At 25.7% G+C, this 12698-nt stretch overlaps 3 protein-coding genes across 5 annotated transcripts; 2 read left to right on the forward strand and 1 right to left on the reverse strand.

The window, feature by feature from the left end:
* The first annotated feature begins 37 nt into the window (after positions 1-37).
* Positions 38-2089, forward strand: LOC126551300 (GPN-loop GTPase 1). Its single transcript, XM_050204272.1, has 5 exons — positions 38-454; positions 542-912; positions 1070-1299; positions 1360-1592; positions 1805-2089. Exons 1-5 carry the CDS (start codon positions 229-231, stop codon positions 1807-1809), a joined length of 1065 nt encoding a protein of 354 aa, XP_050060229.1. The 5' UTR covers positions 38-228; the 3' UTR covers positions 1810-2089.
* A 2498-nt stretch (positions 2090-4587) lies between these two features.
* On the reverse strand, positions 4588-7460 carry LOC114126350 (peroxisome assembly protein 12). Of its 3 annotated transcripts, none has more exons than XM_050204274.1 (8): positions 7312-7460; positions 6923-7060; positions 6752-6860; positions 6490-6671; positions 6202-6383; positions 5407-5554; positions 5046-5137; positions 4588-4809 (listed from the first exon to the last, which is right to left on the reverse strand). In XM_050204274.1, the coding sequence occupies exons 2-8, from the start codon at positions 7040-7042 to the stop codon at positions 4695-4697; spliced, it is 948 nt and encodes a 315-aa protein (XP_050060231.1). In that variant the 5' UTR covers positions 7043-7060; positions 7312-7460; the 3' UTR covers positions 4588-4694. The 3 variants fall into 3 exon arrangements, with proteins under 3 accessions (XP_050060231.1, XP_050060230.1, XP_027846071.2); XM_050204273.1 differs by having other exon boundaries at positions 7198-7456; XM_027990270.2 differs by having other exon boundaries at positions 7131-7454.
* Positions 7461-8071: 611 nt separating this feature from the next.
* LOC114126344 (U3 small nucleolar RNA-associated protein 15 homolog) lies at positions 8072-12141 on the forward strand. Its single transcript, XM_027990261.2, has 9 exons — positions 8072-8261; positions 8329-8421; positions 8488-8672; positions 8739-8865; positions 8940-9120; positions 9245-9462; positions 9705-10000; positions 10206-10339; positions 11626-12141. Exons 1-9 carry the CDS (start codon positions 8172-8174, stop codon positions 11832-11834), a joined length of 1533 nt encoding a protein of 510 aa, XP_027846062.2. The 5' UTR covers positions 8072-8171; the 3' UTR covers positions 11835-12141.
* Positions 12142-12698: the final 557 nt, after the last annotated feature.

Here is a 12698-nt window from a genome sequence, read left to right on the forward strand (position 1 = left end):
TATAAAATTAGAATGATAAGATATTTTACATACTAAGTACTAACATTTATATTGCATTTATATTTTATAATTTATTGTTAATTGTTAATTAGAGTCGTGCAGACGTGAAGTCACAGATATAGATAATCTATATCTGTGCGTGAAGTGTACTTCATAAATTCATATTTCATGGACTACATTATTCCAATTTCAAATTAAACAAACGTTTTATAATAAATAATTTGAAATATGGATTGCGACGAAGGAACACCATCCAGTAACAATGCTATTGAAGATAAAACTGAATATGAGGCTTTTAAATCTCCAGTTTGTCTCATAGTGTTGGGTATGGCTGGCTCAGGAAAAACAACATTTGTTTCAAAACTCAATTCATACCTAAAGCAATACAAAAGAGCCCCATATTTAATAAATCTCGACCCAGCTTGTAAAAACATGCCATACACGCCAAATATAGGTACATACTAATTATTATTCAATTTTATTAAATACAAATAATAATGAAATATAAAAAATGTACTTAATATGTTTTTGTTATTGGTAGATATTAGAGATTCTGTGAAATATAAACAAGTGATGAAGAATTACGGTTTGGGTCCTAATGGTGCAATTGTAACCTCATTAAATTTATATACCACTAAATTTCATCAGTTAATGGATCTCTTAGGAAAAGTAAATGTTGAAAATAGTCATGATATAGCTGTTATAGACACACCTGGACAAATTGAAGTTTTTACATGGTCAGCATCAGGTCAAATACTTACTGAAAGTCTTGCATCAACATTCCCAACAATTGTAGTTTATGTTATGGATCTAGAAAGAAGTACTAGTCCAATAACATTTATGTCAAACATGTTATATGCATGCTCTGTATTATACAAAACCAAACTACCATTTATTGTAGTTTTAAATAAGGTTGGTTTAAAAAAATATATTTATTATAACACAAACATTAAACAGCTAAGATGCTACATATATTTTTAGGCTGTTTAAAAAACATTAGTTTAAAATCTAAATGATAAAACATAAAATGTCAATATGAAAAAATATTATAATTTATTTGTATATTTAGTGTGATATTGTAGATCCAACTTATGCAATTGAGTGGATGCATGATTTTGAAACATTTTGTGATGCTTTAGAAAATGAATCATCATACATGTCAAATTTGACTCGTACAATGGCATTAACTTTGGATGAATTTTATAATGAACTAAAATGTGTACCAGTATCTTCATTTACAGGCCATAATTTTGATGAATTTTTTAAAATGGTTGATGTAGCAGCTGATGAGTTTCAAAAGTAATAATTAATTTGGTATGATTGAAACATTCAAATATTAATAGTTTTGATAATATTAAGGGAATATCGTGTTGAATGGGATAAATTACGTAAAGAAAAATTGCAAACTGAAATATCTCAACTCAACAAAAAATTGGATGATTTAGCTGTTAGTAGTGGCAAAGGAGAACAAGTGCCTTTATTCACCTCAATCAGTGCTGGTCGTGAGATTTCTGATATTTATTTAGCACCAAATGCTGATGAAATGTCAGGAGACAGTGAAGGAGAAGAAGTGCCAGGTTTCAATGTCAATGGCAAGTATTCATTTAATTACTTAAGATTCTAGTAGGAATGGTATAATACTTATTTTGAGCCACTTATACAGTTATACATCTAATAATAAACGTTTTATTGAAATTTTGTAATAAAAAGTTATCAAAACATAGATCTCAATAAGTTTTTCCTATTTATTTTTAGTTTATAATAATGTTACATGTTTTACTAATTATTCTTTAATAATTTTCAGATTGAATAAGTTATAAGGTTCCTTTTGAAAAACAACCCATTATGAAGATGAAATTTCAATATCTGAATAATTACATATTATTTGTTAGTGGATATATTCAATATTGTTAAAATAATTTTTATAAATGTAAAATCATTTAAAGACAAATAAAAATCATGTTTTTATCAATAATTATAATAAAATACATTATTATAATACATAAATATTTGTAACGACAAAACAGTTTTTATTTAAATTAAAAATTTATTTTTATTAGAATATTAAATTATATTGTTAACATTGAAATTTGTTTAAAAATAGTCTGTGGCGGATCTAAGATTTTTTTATGGGGGTTGCTAAAGTTAAGATATCGTATTCTGTATACTCCATCCAGTTTATCTTGAAAGCAAGACTTTTTAGTCCTCTAAATTAATATGCTTTAGAGCTTAATATTCAAAACGACAAACATGAGTGGAAACTTTAAAAACACATTTAAAACAAATTCCTTTATTTAAAAAAAATGATGTTGTCAAATACTATACAATACACATATTATAATTCTTAACATTCATATTAACAGAGCAGTTTCATTTTCACAAATTCATATCCAATATTAAAAGCAAAAGTACTAACATAAGAAAAAATATTAAATTATATTGATGTATATTAAATTAATTAATTAGTACGATAGAATTAAAATACTAAAAAAAAAGTAATTATAATAGAAACAGAAATATCTGCATGTAGATCTTTTATGTTCTGATTTTAAAGCAATTGTGAGTTTGTTTTTTAATAATTCAACATTTACCTGATTGAAAATTGTTATGAGTATTAATTGTTAAGACAATGTCAGCGTAATATTTATTTTCTCTCTTTCACCCACATAGATAAAACTTTTTTATCTAAAATTGTTTTTTTTTATGATTTTTGAGTTATCTTAAGAGTAAAATCAACTATTAAAAAAACTATAGATCAGGGGTCCCCCTCCTTTTTATCATCGAGTACCACTAGACACTTATAATCAATTAGCGTACCACTTCAATTCTAAGACTAAATTAGGAGTCAAATTGTTTCAACCTATATTTTTATGATTCATTAATTTCGTAACATTTTTTATTATTTAATATTTATGAAAGTAAAAAATATCTTTAAAATTTCTTTGCATACCACCCATGAATATTACGCATACCACAAGGTGGGAACCCCTGCTTAGAGGATAATAAATATTTTTGAGAGTATGACTAATAGGTTTTATATTTTATTGTTATTTTATTTTGTATTCGATTTTTAAAATAAAAAAAATTTTGTAAATTTAAATGATGATGATCTTAGGATTGTTAGAGACAATACTTCTTTGCAGGATTTACTTAAGTTGATAAGTATGATAAATATTAGACTTGACTATAGGAATAAAAATTAGAAAAGTAACTTATCTATCAAATTTTAAAATGGTCTATCTAGTGGTTGGTGCCACATAAAAAAATGGTCTCTACAACACCAACAGTTAAAAGAATTCCAAGTTCCTTATCCAGCAGTGAAGAAATCTTGAGTTTTTATCAAAATTACTATGACCTTTGGAGTTTGGACTAATTTGTTTAACTTTAATTAAAATATTAGTTGTATTAACTATGTATTTATTCAATTAAAAGAAATTAGATTAGTTAACTCCATCACCAATTTAGAGCTTGTTCTACTTAACTATGTTTTTAGATGTGATAGTATTACTAGAAACTGTTTAATAAATAGAGATCACTATAACTCATAAGAAAGATTTTTCAGATTTTTCTTCACTAACTTATGAACATTAGGTGTCAAAACTTTTCTTCTTCGGTATTCAGGTGTCACTTCTATTTTATATGGTAACTTTAATATGTCTGGTATTAATTGAACTAAAGTTACTTGTTTATTTTTCACTCTCCCATACACTAAACACATCAGTTCTAGACATCTATTTCATTACATCTTTGCATTTCACGATTTTTGTCAAAAAAATATTATATTTTAAATAAGTTAAACTCAATTCTTGATCTTGTATTTAATAGCACTGATAAAGTTAATGTTAACTGTATATCTGACTCCTTTGTAACCTACTTAGTAAATGATATTAGACTCCTATCAATCGACTTATATTAGTGACTTAGATTTTTTTATTTGTATTCTTTCTATCACTGCGTTCACACATTAACTTCATTAAATGCAAAGCTTATAAATTACAGAGCTTCATAAAATCCATTAAAATAATTTTGATTGAGTTTAAAATTTCCAATATGCTTAATTCCTATACTGTGATCTTATCAAACTACTTTTGTACATGGCTCTTGGTTTGGGACTTTTTATGCTGATATAGATGGCAACTCTAAGACCTCTATAGAAAATTACTTAATTACATCAACTATACCCCAAAAAATTCTTGCCCACTCCTCATGACTCACCCATAATATCTAAGCTAAAATTACCTTCTTTAGCTGTCAGTCATTATTAATTCCATAACATTACTTCCCTCAAAAATATTATTACATAAACTATTAATTCTCCCTCACTTCTTTTCCTTAATAATTTTAAAGTAACTTGACGGAATACTAGCCAAAAAACTATTTTATATATTCTTCTCTACACGACCAAATATATGTCAAAGGAACCAATTAATAGATTAATAAAATTAGCGAATGAAGACCCCTCTTTTCTTGTTGTATAAATCCAGTAAATATTAATTCTTATATTAATAAGGATTATTGAGTTTTTTAATGTTGTTTTATCACTTTATGTCATAATGTACCATATTCACTTGGGTGCAAACTTTGATATTGTAATTAAAATAAAATATTTTATTTAATAAATATAAAGAAGTAAAGGAAAATACATTTCAAATAAAATAATATACCAATTACAATATATAATTATTATATAATGGTTAATTGTCTGAATAAATTCTAATCATATCTTGCATTGTTGCTGGTAATTTAGTAACTGGACATCTAGATTCTCCCATAAGTGATTTATGTAAACACTTGTAACAAAATACAAACCTAAGCACAACAATTAAAAATATAAGATTAGAACCATAAAAGAAAATTAAAAATTAAGAGCTAAATTAAACTTGTTTATTTATTGCGAGAATTATTGGTTATTTTTTAAAGCATTTTTGATAGTTTTTGCTGTATTTAAATCTGGACCTTAATTATTATATACTATTAAGATGTATCTAAAATTTATATTAATTACCACTAAATGTATTTAAATAAACAATATTGCAAAAACATACCCTGATACAGTGAGCGCAGTTGGCATTTTCCTTTCACTTATACATATAGGACACTTATTAGTGTTTCTAAGTGAGATATATTTATCATTTTCCTATAATTTTTGATTAATATTTTTTTTAATAATTCAACATAAACAAAACATTGCCATGATATAAACATGATGGTATAATCATAAATTGATGACTGTCCGATCTTTTAAAATTTGGTAGGAACAACATAAAGCCACATACCAAAAGTCATTAACATGTTATTAATAATATGTGTAGAAATATTACATATGCATAGGCCTAGACTAATATAATCATACTATATAGTTTATATCATGTGTATGGTTATAAATTAAATCATAATAAAACATACCTTAGGAGGATTAGGAATTGGGTAGGCAATAAATTTAGATTGTAAATTTTCTGAATGCCACCAATTCAAAAATTGCATAAAAAATGCACCCAACTCCAAGGAATGAGATAATCCATACAATAAATAATTCTTAATAGATTCTTTAATACTGAAAAATGTATAGATTTATTATTTAATTATTAACATGAAAAATATGTGAAAAATAAAAAAAATATAATTTGGGTATTCAGTTTGTCTCATATAAGAACTTGATATATTTAGCAATGGGATGCGATGTCTAACTCATATAGTCATATGACATGTGAAATGATCGCTTCACTTCTTAAATGGGTAGGTGGGTATAGATAAGTGAGTCTATGGGGTTAATGGGTTAACAAAGTTAAATAAGGTGTTAATGGTGTTATATATATATATTATATTATAATTGATGTCTGATAGCGTAAAACAAAAAAAAAAATTGTAAGTTTTTTTATATTATATTAGAGTTGAAAATTTGGATGGGAGATTTTGCTTTGGCATTACTGATAACAGACTTCTATGCATAGCAGCAACAATAAAAGTGTTTTTTGCTAACATGTCACTTAATTATTCCAACAATCACCTAACTCATATTTTGCTAAAACAAAATTGGTAATGCAATTTTTGATTGGAAACCAAAACTAATAACATAATAATTTTATTGAGAGATTAGACTTAACTCAATCGGGTATAAATCTGCTGTTTAAGATTACTCTTATATGATACAGACTATAGAAACTTATTATTATATTTATGTCAAATAAATATTTAACTTACCTTAATTGAGTAAGTGGTTCATTATTTGAAGGTTCAATATCTTTATAAGTTAATACCATTCCTGCTATATCTAATAAAGGTGAATGTGATTGACTTGATCCATTTATATATTTTATATAATATGTTAAACATAATGCTTCCCAACATGTATAAACAATTTTATTTAATGTTATAAATATTTTCTAAAAAATATAAAATTAAGAAAATTATTAAGATAATATGAAATGTAAATAACAAAATATTGCAATTAAATTAACTATATACAAATACATAATAATATTAAATTACTTCTTTCAGCTGCAATTTATACTTAATTTGCAATTGATCGATATACATATCACATTTGTTTCGTAGATAAGGTATACAAACTACTAAAGCTAAGCCGAAGTACAATTGATTATTAGTAGGTTTAGAATTAGTTGAATAAGAAACTCTAGTCAAGTCATAAAAGTTTTCAGAAAATGTTCCTCCTAAAACAAATAGAATCATAACTAAAGTAGAAGAATATATTATTATAAAAAATATATTTCAAGATATATGATTTTCTTACCATATTTCTTCAAATACAGATACTGACATACAGTATTAAGTGTAAGAAATATTTCATCAAAGTATTGATTTAACCATTTTAATTGTTCAGGATTTTTAAGAGTAATATACTAAATAAAATTTTGAGGTAAAATGAGATTATACAATTAATTATGATATCAATAGAACTTACATAAAAAATCTTTTTTAATGCTGGATAAATTGTTGAAGATAGATTTTCTTGTGCAATTACTTCAAAAATTGAAGGACGACTTACAATAGTTGTAGTATGATGAGCTGCTTTTTCAGCCATTAGAAATCAATTTTACAACTAAAAATTTCATCAAATAACTGTTAATTGATCAATAACCAAACATTATAATAGTCAATTTTTAAAGTACCTATTTTATAAAATATTCTTGTTTTACAAAATAATTAGACTTAAGAATTTAAATATACAACCCATACCAGAGATTTAGAAGTTAAAATAGTTAATTAATTCACTAACTAACTAACAAACGGATTTAACAAAAGTGTTTTTATTATTATACAAAATATTATACTGTTCAAAAATTAAATTACTTATAACTCATAAGTCTAAAGTCATAGGAGTCATAGGACGGGACAGATAGATCGTAGATTCGTACATATCATTTAATCATTATAATATTTTTTTGAAATAGTTTATCGGTTATCACAAATTGCAGAATATAAATAATATAATAAATAGTAATAATAATAATCATATCACTATGACACTTGTAGATAAACCTTGTAGATCCACGATGTAGAGAAGATATCTTCTTATATTATAATAACACAGAATATTCTGTGATAATAATATGAATAGAAGAATATGAATAAGATAAACAGTGTATACATCAACCAAGATACACAAGACATTTTACCATAATAGAATAAATAAATAAATTATAAATGTATAAAATATGAATTATAAACATAGTATATTCTAGATATATTTTAGACTATTAACTAGTTAATAGATCTGTGGACAATGATTCTAAAACCACACTAAGACATCACCAATTCATAATTATTTTAACTGATTTACAATTTTTTCATTTTTGTGCTTGTACAACGGTCAACGATTAAAGATATTAAATCTTTCTAATCGATTTGTAGCTAATAACACAAAATATATTTCACTAACTCTTTCATATTTTAATTTTTAACATGTCTTAACTCTTATTTTTTTAGTAATTATTGTCTAATAGTGTCTACACAATACACATTTGGGTATTGGGTTACACTGATAAAGTGATAAAACAAGGAACTTATGTCTTATTTTGAGGTTATAATTCATACTAAGATTAATAAATTAATTTGAATTAAATTTGATAAAAAAAATTAAATATTAATTTTCGAAACCGATATACTGTATAAGATTTTTGTAGTATGAAAGTATATATTATTAAAAAATAATGACTTCTTTTAAAAAATCATTTGTGAAACCATTTGCTCGCCCCAGCGAGTTATATACTGTCGAAGATTCTTATTGGAAAAAACTCACAGTAATATATTATATTCAATTTTTAATCACGTTCTTGTATTTTTATTGTTTTTAATTTTTTTTTTTAGAGTCCTGTTTTGGTCAAAGAATTTGGTCCCATAGACTATGTTAATTTTTCACGACGTGCACCATATCATTTTGCAATTTCATGTTCTGCTCGAGTCTGTATTTCTTTTAAAAATTTATCTAAGTTTACTTATATAATATTCATCATTATTTCTTCTTAGGTTCAAGTTTATAATCCTGTTACAAAAGTTGTAACTAAAAATCTCAATAAATTTAAAGAAGCTGCTTATGGTGCAACATTTCGTGCAGATGGTCATTTATTATGTGCTGGTGGTGAAGAATCTGTTGTGAGATTATTTGAAGTTAATACAAAGTCTATGTTGAGACAGTTCAGGGGACATAAAGCGTTAGTTTATTTTATTATTTTTATACTTTTTTATAAAAATTTTAAAGTTATATTTTATTGGTTTAGTGCTGTTCACCGTACATTTTTCACAAGAGATGGACATCATATTGCAAGCTTTTCAGATGACAAAACTGTTTCTTTATGGGATATAAGTAGTCAACAAATAAGTGGACATTATGAAGGATATCATAATGTAATTATTTCAAATATTTTTTTCAATTTACAAATAAAAGTTAGTCATTAAAATGTAATTGATTTTTACTTTAGGACTACATCAGAGCAGGCTGTGTTTCTCCAGTTTCAGAAAATATAGTTGTTTCTGGTGGCTATGACAAACAAATTAATATGTTTGATTCAAGAACTAAATCAGTTACTATGTCAGTTGATCACGAATCACCTGTAGAAAGCTTAATATTTTTACCTTCGGGCAGTTTACTCATATCTGCTGGTAATAAATACATTTTTATTTTCTAAAAATCTTAAGTATTTTCTAACCTTTGAAATTTGTTTTAAGTTGACTGTTAATAATTATAATGTCTTATGTTTTACTTTTACTTTCAAACGTGTTTAAGGTGGTACTGAGGTCCGAATATGGGACGTTTTAGCTGGTAAGTTGTTGGCTAAACTCACTCAAAACCACAAGACTGTAACTGCATTATGCTTGGCTAAGCAAGGTACAGCTATCGTAACCGCCTCATTGGACAAGCATGTTAAGATTTACAATGTATCAACATTCCAACTATCACATGACATTACTTATCCGAGTGCTGTACTTAGTATTGATATAAGCGTAAGTATCTTATTTCATTAAATAGAGTATAAATTAAATTTAACTTTTCTTCTTAACTATATCCAAGATTAAGTTTAAAAGTATTGTTTATCTGACTTAATTATTTATATTATAATTGCCCTACTTAAAATTTTCATTTTTGTAAACAATAAAAATAATATTTTTCCAACATCCATATAAATCAGTTTATATACTTTATAATAATATATATATTATTAACTACTTAACAAAATGTTCTTTAGAGAGATGATAAAACAATTGTAGCTGGAACAGTGGATGGCATTGTGAACATAACTAAACGTGACACATCAGTAAAACATAACAATGAAAATAAAAAGCGGCAAGCCAGAGCAGCTGCAATTGTTCAATCTGATGGAATTGATATGACTGTCCCAATAATGCAACCTGATCAAATGAGCAAGTTCGATAGTGCTCTTAGGAAATTTAATTATAGTCAAGCATTAGATTTAGTCTTGGTTCATGCAGTTGCATTCAAGAAACCCCATATAACAGTTTATGTGTTTGATGAATTATGCAGGTATAAATATAATTTTATAATTTTCACTTTTTTTGAAATATATCAGTTTGTTTTATATTTTAAATTTATTTCATTTGTTCGTGAATATTGATTGATTGATGTTTAAAGATATTGTTTAAACAAGCAAAACACATATTTATTTAATTTTAAAAGTACTCGTACAGTTTTGATTTTAAATTGTATAATACATTTGTTTAATATTTAGGAGAAATGGTTTAGTGCAAGCAATATCTGGCAGAAATTCAAAACAATTAGCATTTTTATTGAATTTTATTGTTCGTTACATTGGAGTTAGGAAGTTATCTAAAACATTGACACATGTTGCTTCAACAGTTATTGGTGAGTCTTATTTATATTTTGTTAGTAATGGATTTCTTGTATATATGTATATATCATATAGTAAATACAAAAAAAATTATGATGCTTAGTAGTTGTATTCTTTTAGTAAGAAAAATGTACTAATATACACCCTTTTAAGTAGGTTAGGTTTACTACAACATCTACAACAATATAAATCTTAAAATAAAGTAGAAAAAAATTTTACTCAACTTTAACTATACCTACTAATTTAAATTTTATTTAAAAATACATTCATGAAATAATCGTGATACTAGTTTTTTTCATATTCCATACTTTCTACAAAATTGTATATCTTCTTCTCAAATTAATATATTATTAACTTCTAGTAATAATGTTAATCGTAATTTAGATATATTTTTTCATAAAATTTCTTTTTTTCAAAAATTATATTTAATAGGAATTATGTATTACATCAGTGGTGCGCAATTTTTTTTGATCTATGACCCCCAAAATTATTTATTTTGATATTACAACCCCCTCCCTTTCCTACCAACATGTAAGACTATATTATGTTAAATATAAAATAATAAACATAGTATATAACTTTTTCATTAGGTGTACAATTATTGGCGACCCATTGTATTATATAATAATATGACAACCTTTTTTTTTTATATATATTTTGGCTCTTCCATATTTATTAATATATTTGGTGGCTAGCTAGTCTCTTCTCGCTGGCCACCCCTGATGTATACTAAGTTCACATAAACCATTTTATTTACTCAAGAAAATAGTTATACAATTAAGAATTAATTCCTTGACCTTATTATTAATATTTGTAAGTTATTAGTTATTACCTAATTAATAATTATATTTTAAACCAAACACATATGTGTTTGTTACAACTTATAATCATAGACGTGTCCAGATCTCTGTGTCTAGGGAGGTAAATTGTAAAATTTCAGTTTTTACATACTACATTTATACTACATCCATCTATTTTATTTTACCTACCTTTAATAGTCTTGACTCTTTTCTCATTGTACTACAATATAATATGGTATCTCCTCTAGAATCAGCGAACCTCTTGATCTAATCTTCACATTATTGTTACATCTTACAATATATTTTTTTAATATTTTAATATAAATGACTGACGGTAAAACCTTCTAATAAGTCGCTGGGAAGGCAGCTGCCCACCCTGCCTCCCTCGTAGACACGGGTAACATGCCTATGCTTATAATATGGTTTAGCTATTTTTCTATTCATAATATTTTCTTCTTATTTAATATATATTCATATAAAATATTATTGTTATTTTACAGATTGTTATTGGGATTCATTCGACACTTGCACCCTTGAAGTTCGTGCACTGCTCACAAAACTACATACAGTTGTTGAAAATGAAATATTATTGACTAAAAGATTGTTAACTATTGATGGATTAGTTAAAATGTTACTTATTAGCTCTGAAGTATTACCTGATGCTACTCAGACTGAAAAAATTGATAATAAAAATGTTGTTAAAACTTAACTGTGAGTTGTGTTTTTATTCTTGTATTTTAATTTTTAATTTATGAACACTTCTTGACGTTTTTATTTATTTTTTTAATGTTGAAAAAAACAATAAATTAAATAAATATAGCAAATTTTACATCAGGCTAATGTATAAATCAACCAACCATTTGTAATTTTAATGTTTTTACTTTTATATAACTGAATATAACAGTGAATTTTATGATTTATGATATTTATTATTTATATAGGGTGGTTTATTAAGAACACAGGATTTTAATTTAGTTATTACTTTATAAAAAAAATATATTAAAAAGTGAATTGTATACACACTCTAATTTATTCATGGAATATAATATCTGACATATGTCTACCTCTACTTAGCTGGCAAATCAATTCTGGCAACAAAATTTCTTATTACTCTGACGACTGACACATATCTTTGTCTAGTTCACCAGTAATATGACAAATTTCATCCTTGAATTTCGTCAATGGTTCGTAATTTATTATTATGGACGTTAACTTTGATGTAACCTCAAAGAAAGAAGTGGAGTTAGGTCACATGACTTTATTATATTTTTTTTTATTTTTACATATGGTATCGATGCATGGGGTCACACCGACCTGTCCGGTCTTTTTACCCCTATACATCATTGTTAATTGTGAAAAACAACAAGCAAAATATAGAGCAAAATAATTAGTTAAAACAGCTCATAAACAATAAACTTGACATCTGATCAAGGGGGCTTCTAACTGCCATTTTGTATTTGAATAAGCTTAATTAAGTTGTAATTCTAGTCAAGCTCACATGACCGAGAGCCCAGTTCTGATCACCACATCGCTAATAAGTTATTCCTCAAATAGTTTTTAATAGTAAGCCGCA

This window comes from Aphis gossypii, chromosome 3, assembly GCF_020184175.1.
Source record: "Aphis gossypii isolate Hap1 chromosome 3, ASM2018417v2, whole genome shotgun sequence".
NCBI lineage: Eukaryota > Metazoa > Arthropoda > Insecta > Hemiptera > Aphididae > Aphis > Aphis gossypii.

Coding starts and splice junctions, on each gene's coding strand:
- LOC114126350 (XM_050204274.1), bottom strand. CDS start 7,042: ATGGCTGAAAAAGCAGCTCATCATACTACAACTATTGTAAGTCGTCCT. Junction 5,555..6,201: donor GAACCACTTACTCAATTAAG/GTAAGTTAAATA, acceptor TACATTTTTCAG/TATTAAAGAATCTATTAAGA. Junction 5,138..5,406: donor CAATTCCTAATCCTCCTAAG/GTATGTTTTATT, acceptor CAAAAATTATAG/GAAAATGATAAATATATCTC.
- LOC114126344 (XM_027990261.2), top strand. CDS start 8,172: ATGACTTCTTTTAAAAAATCATTTGTGAAACCATTTGCTCGCCCCAGC. Junction 8,262..8,328: donor CTTATTGGAAAAAACTCACA/GTAATATATTAT, acceptor TTTTTTTTTTAG/AGTCCTGTTTTGGTCAAAGA. Junction 8,422..8,487: donor CAATTTCATGTTCTGCTCGA/GTCTGTATTTCT, acceptor ATTTCTTCTTAG/GTTCAAGTTTATAATCCTGT.
- LOC126551300 (XM_050204272.1), top strand. CDS start 229: ATGGATTGCGACGAAGGAACACCATCCAGTAACAATGCTATTGAAGAT. Junction 455..541: donor GCCATACACGCCAAATATAG/GTACATACTAAT, acceptor TGTTATTGGTAG/ATATTAGAGATTCTGTGAAA. Junction 913..1,069: donor TTATTGTAGTTTTAAATAAG/GTTGGTTTAAAA, acceptor TTGTATATTTAG/TGTGATATTGTAGATCCAAC.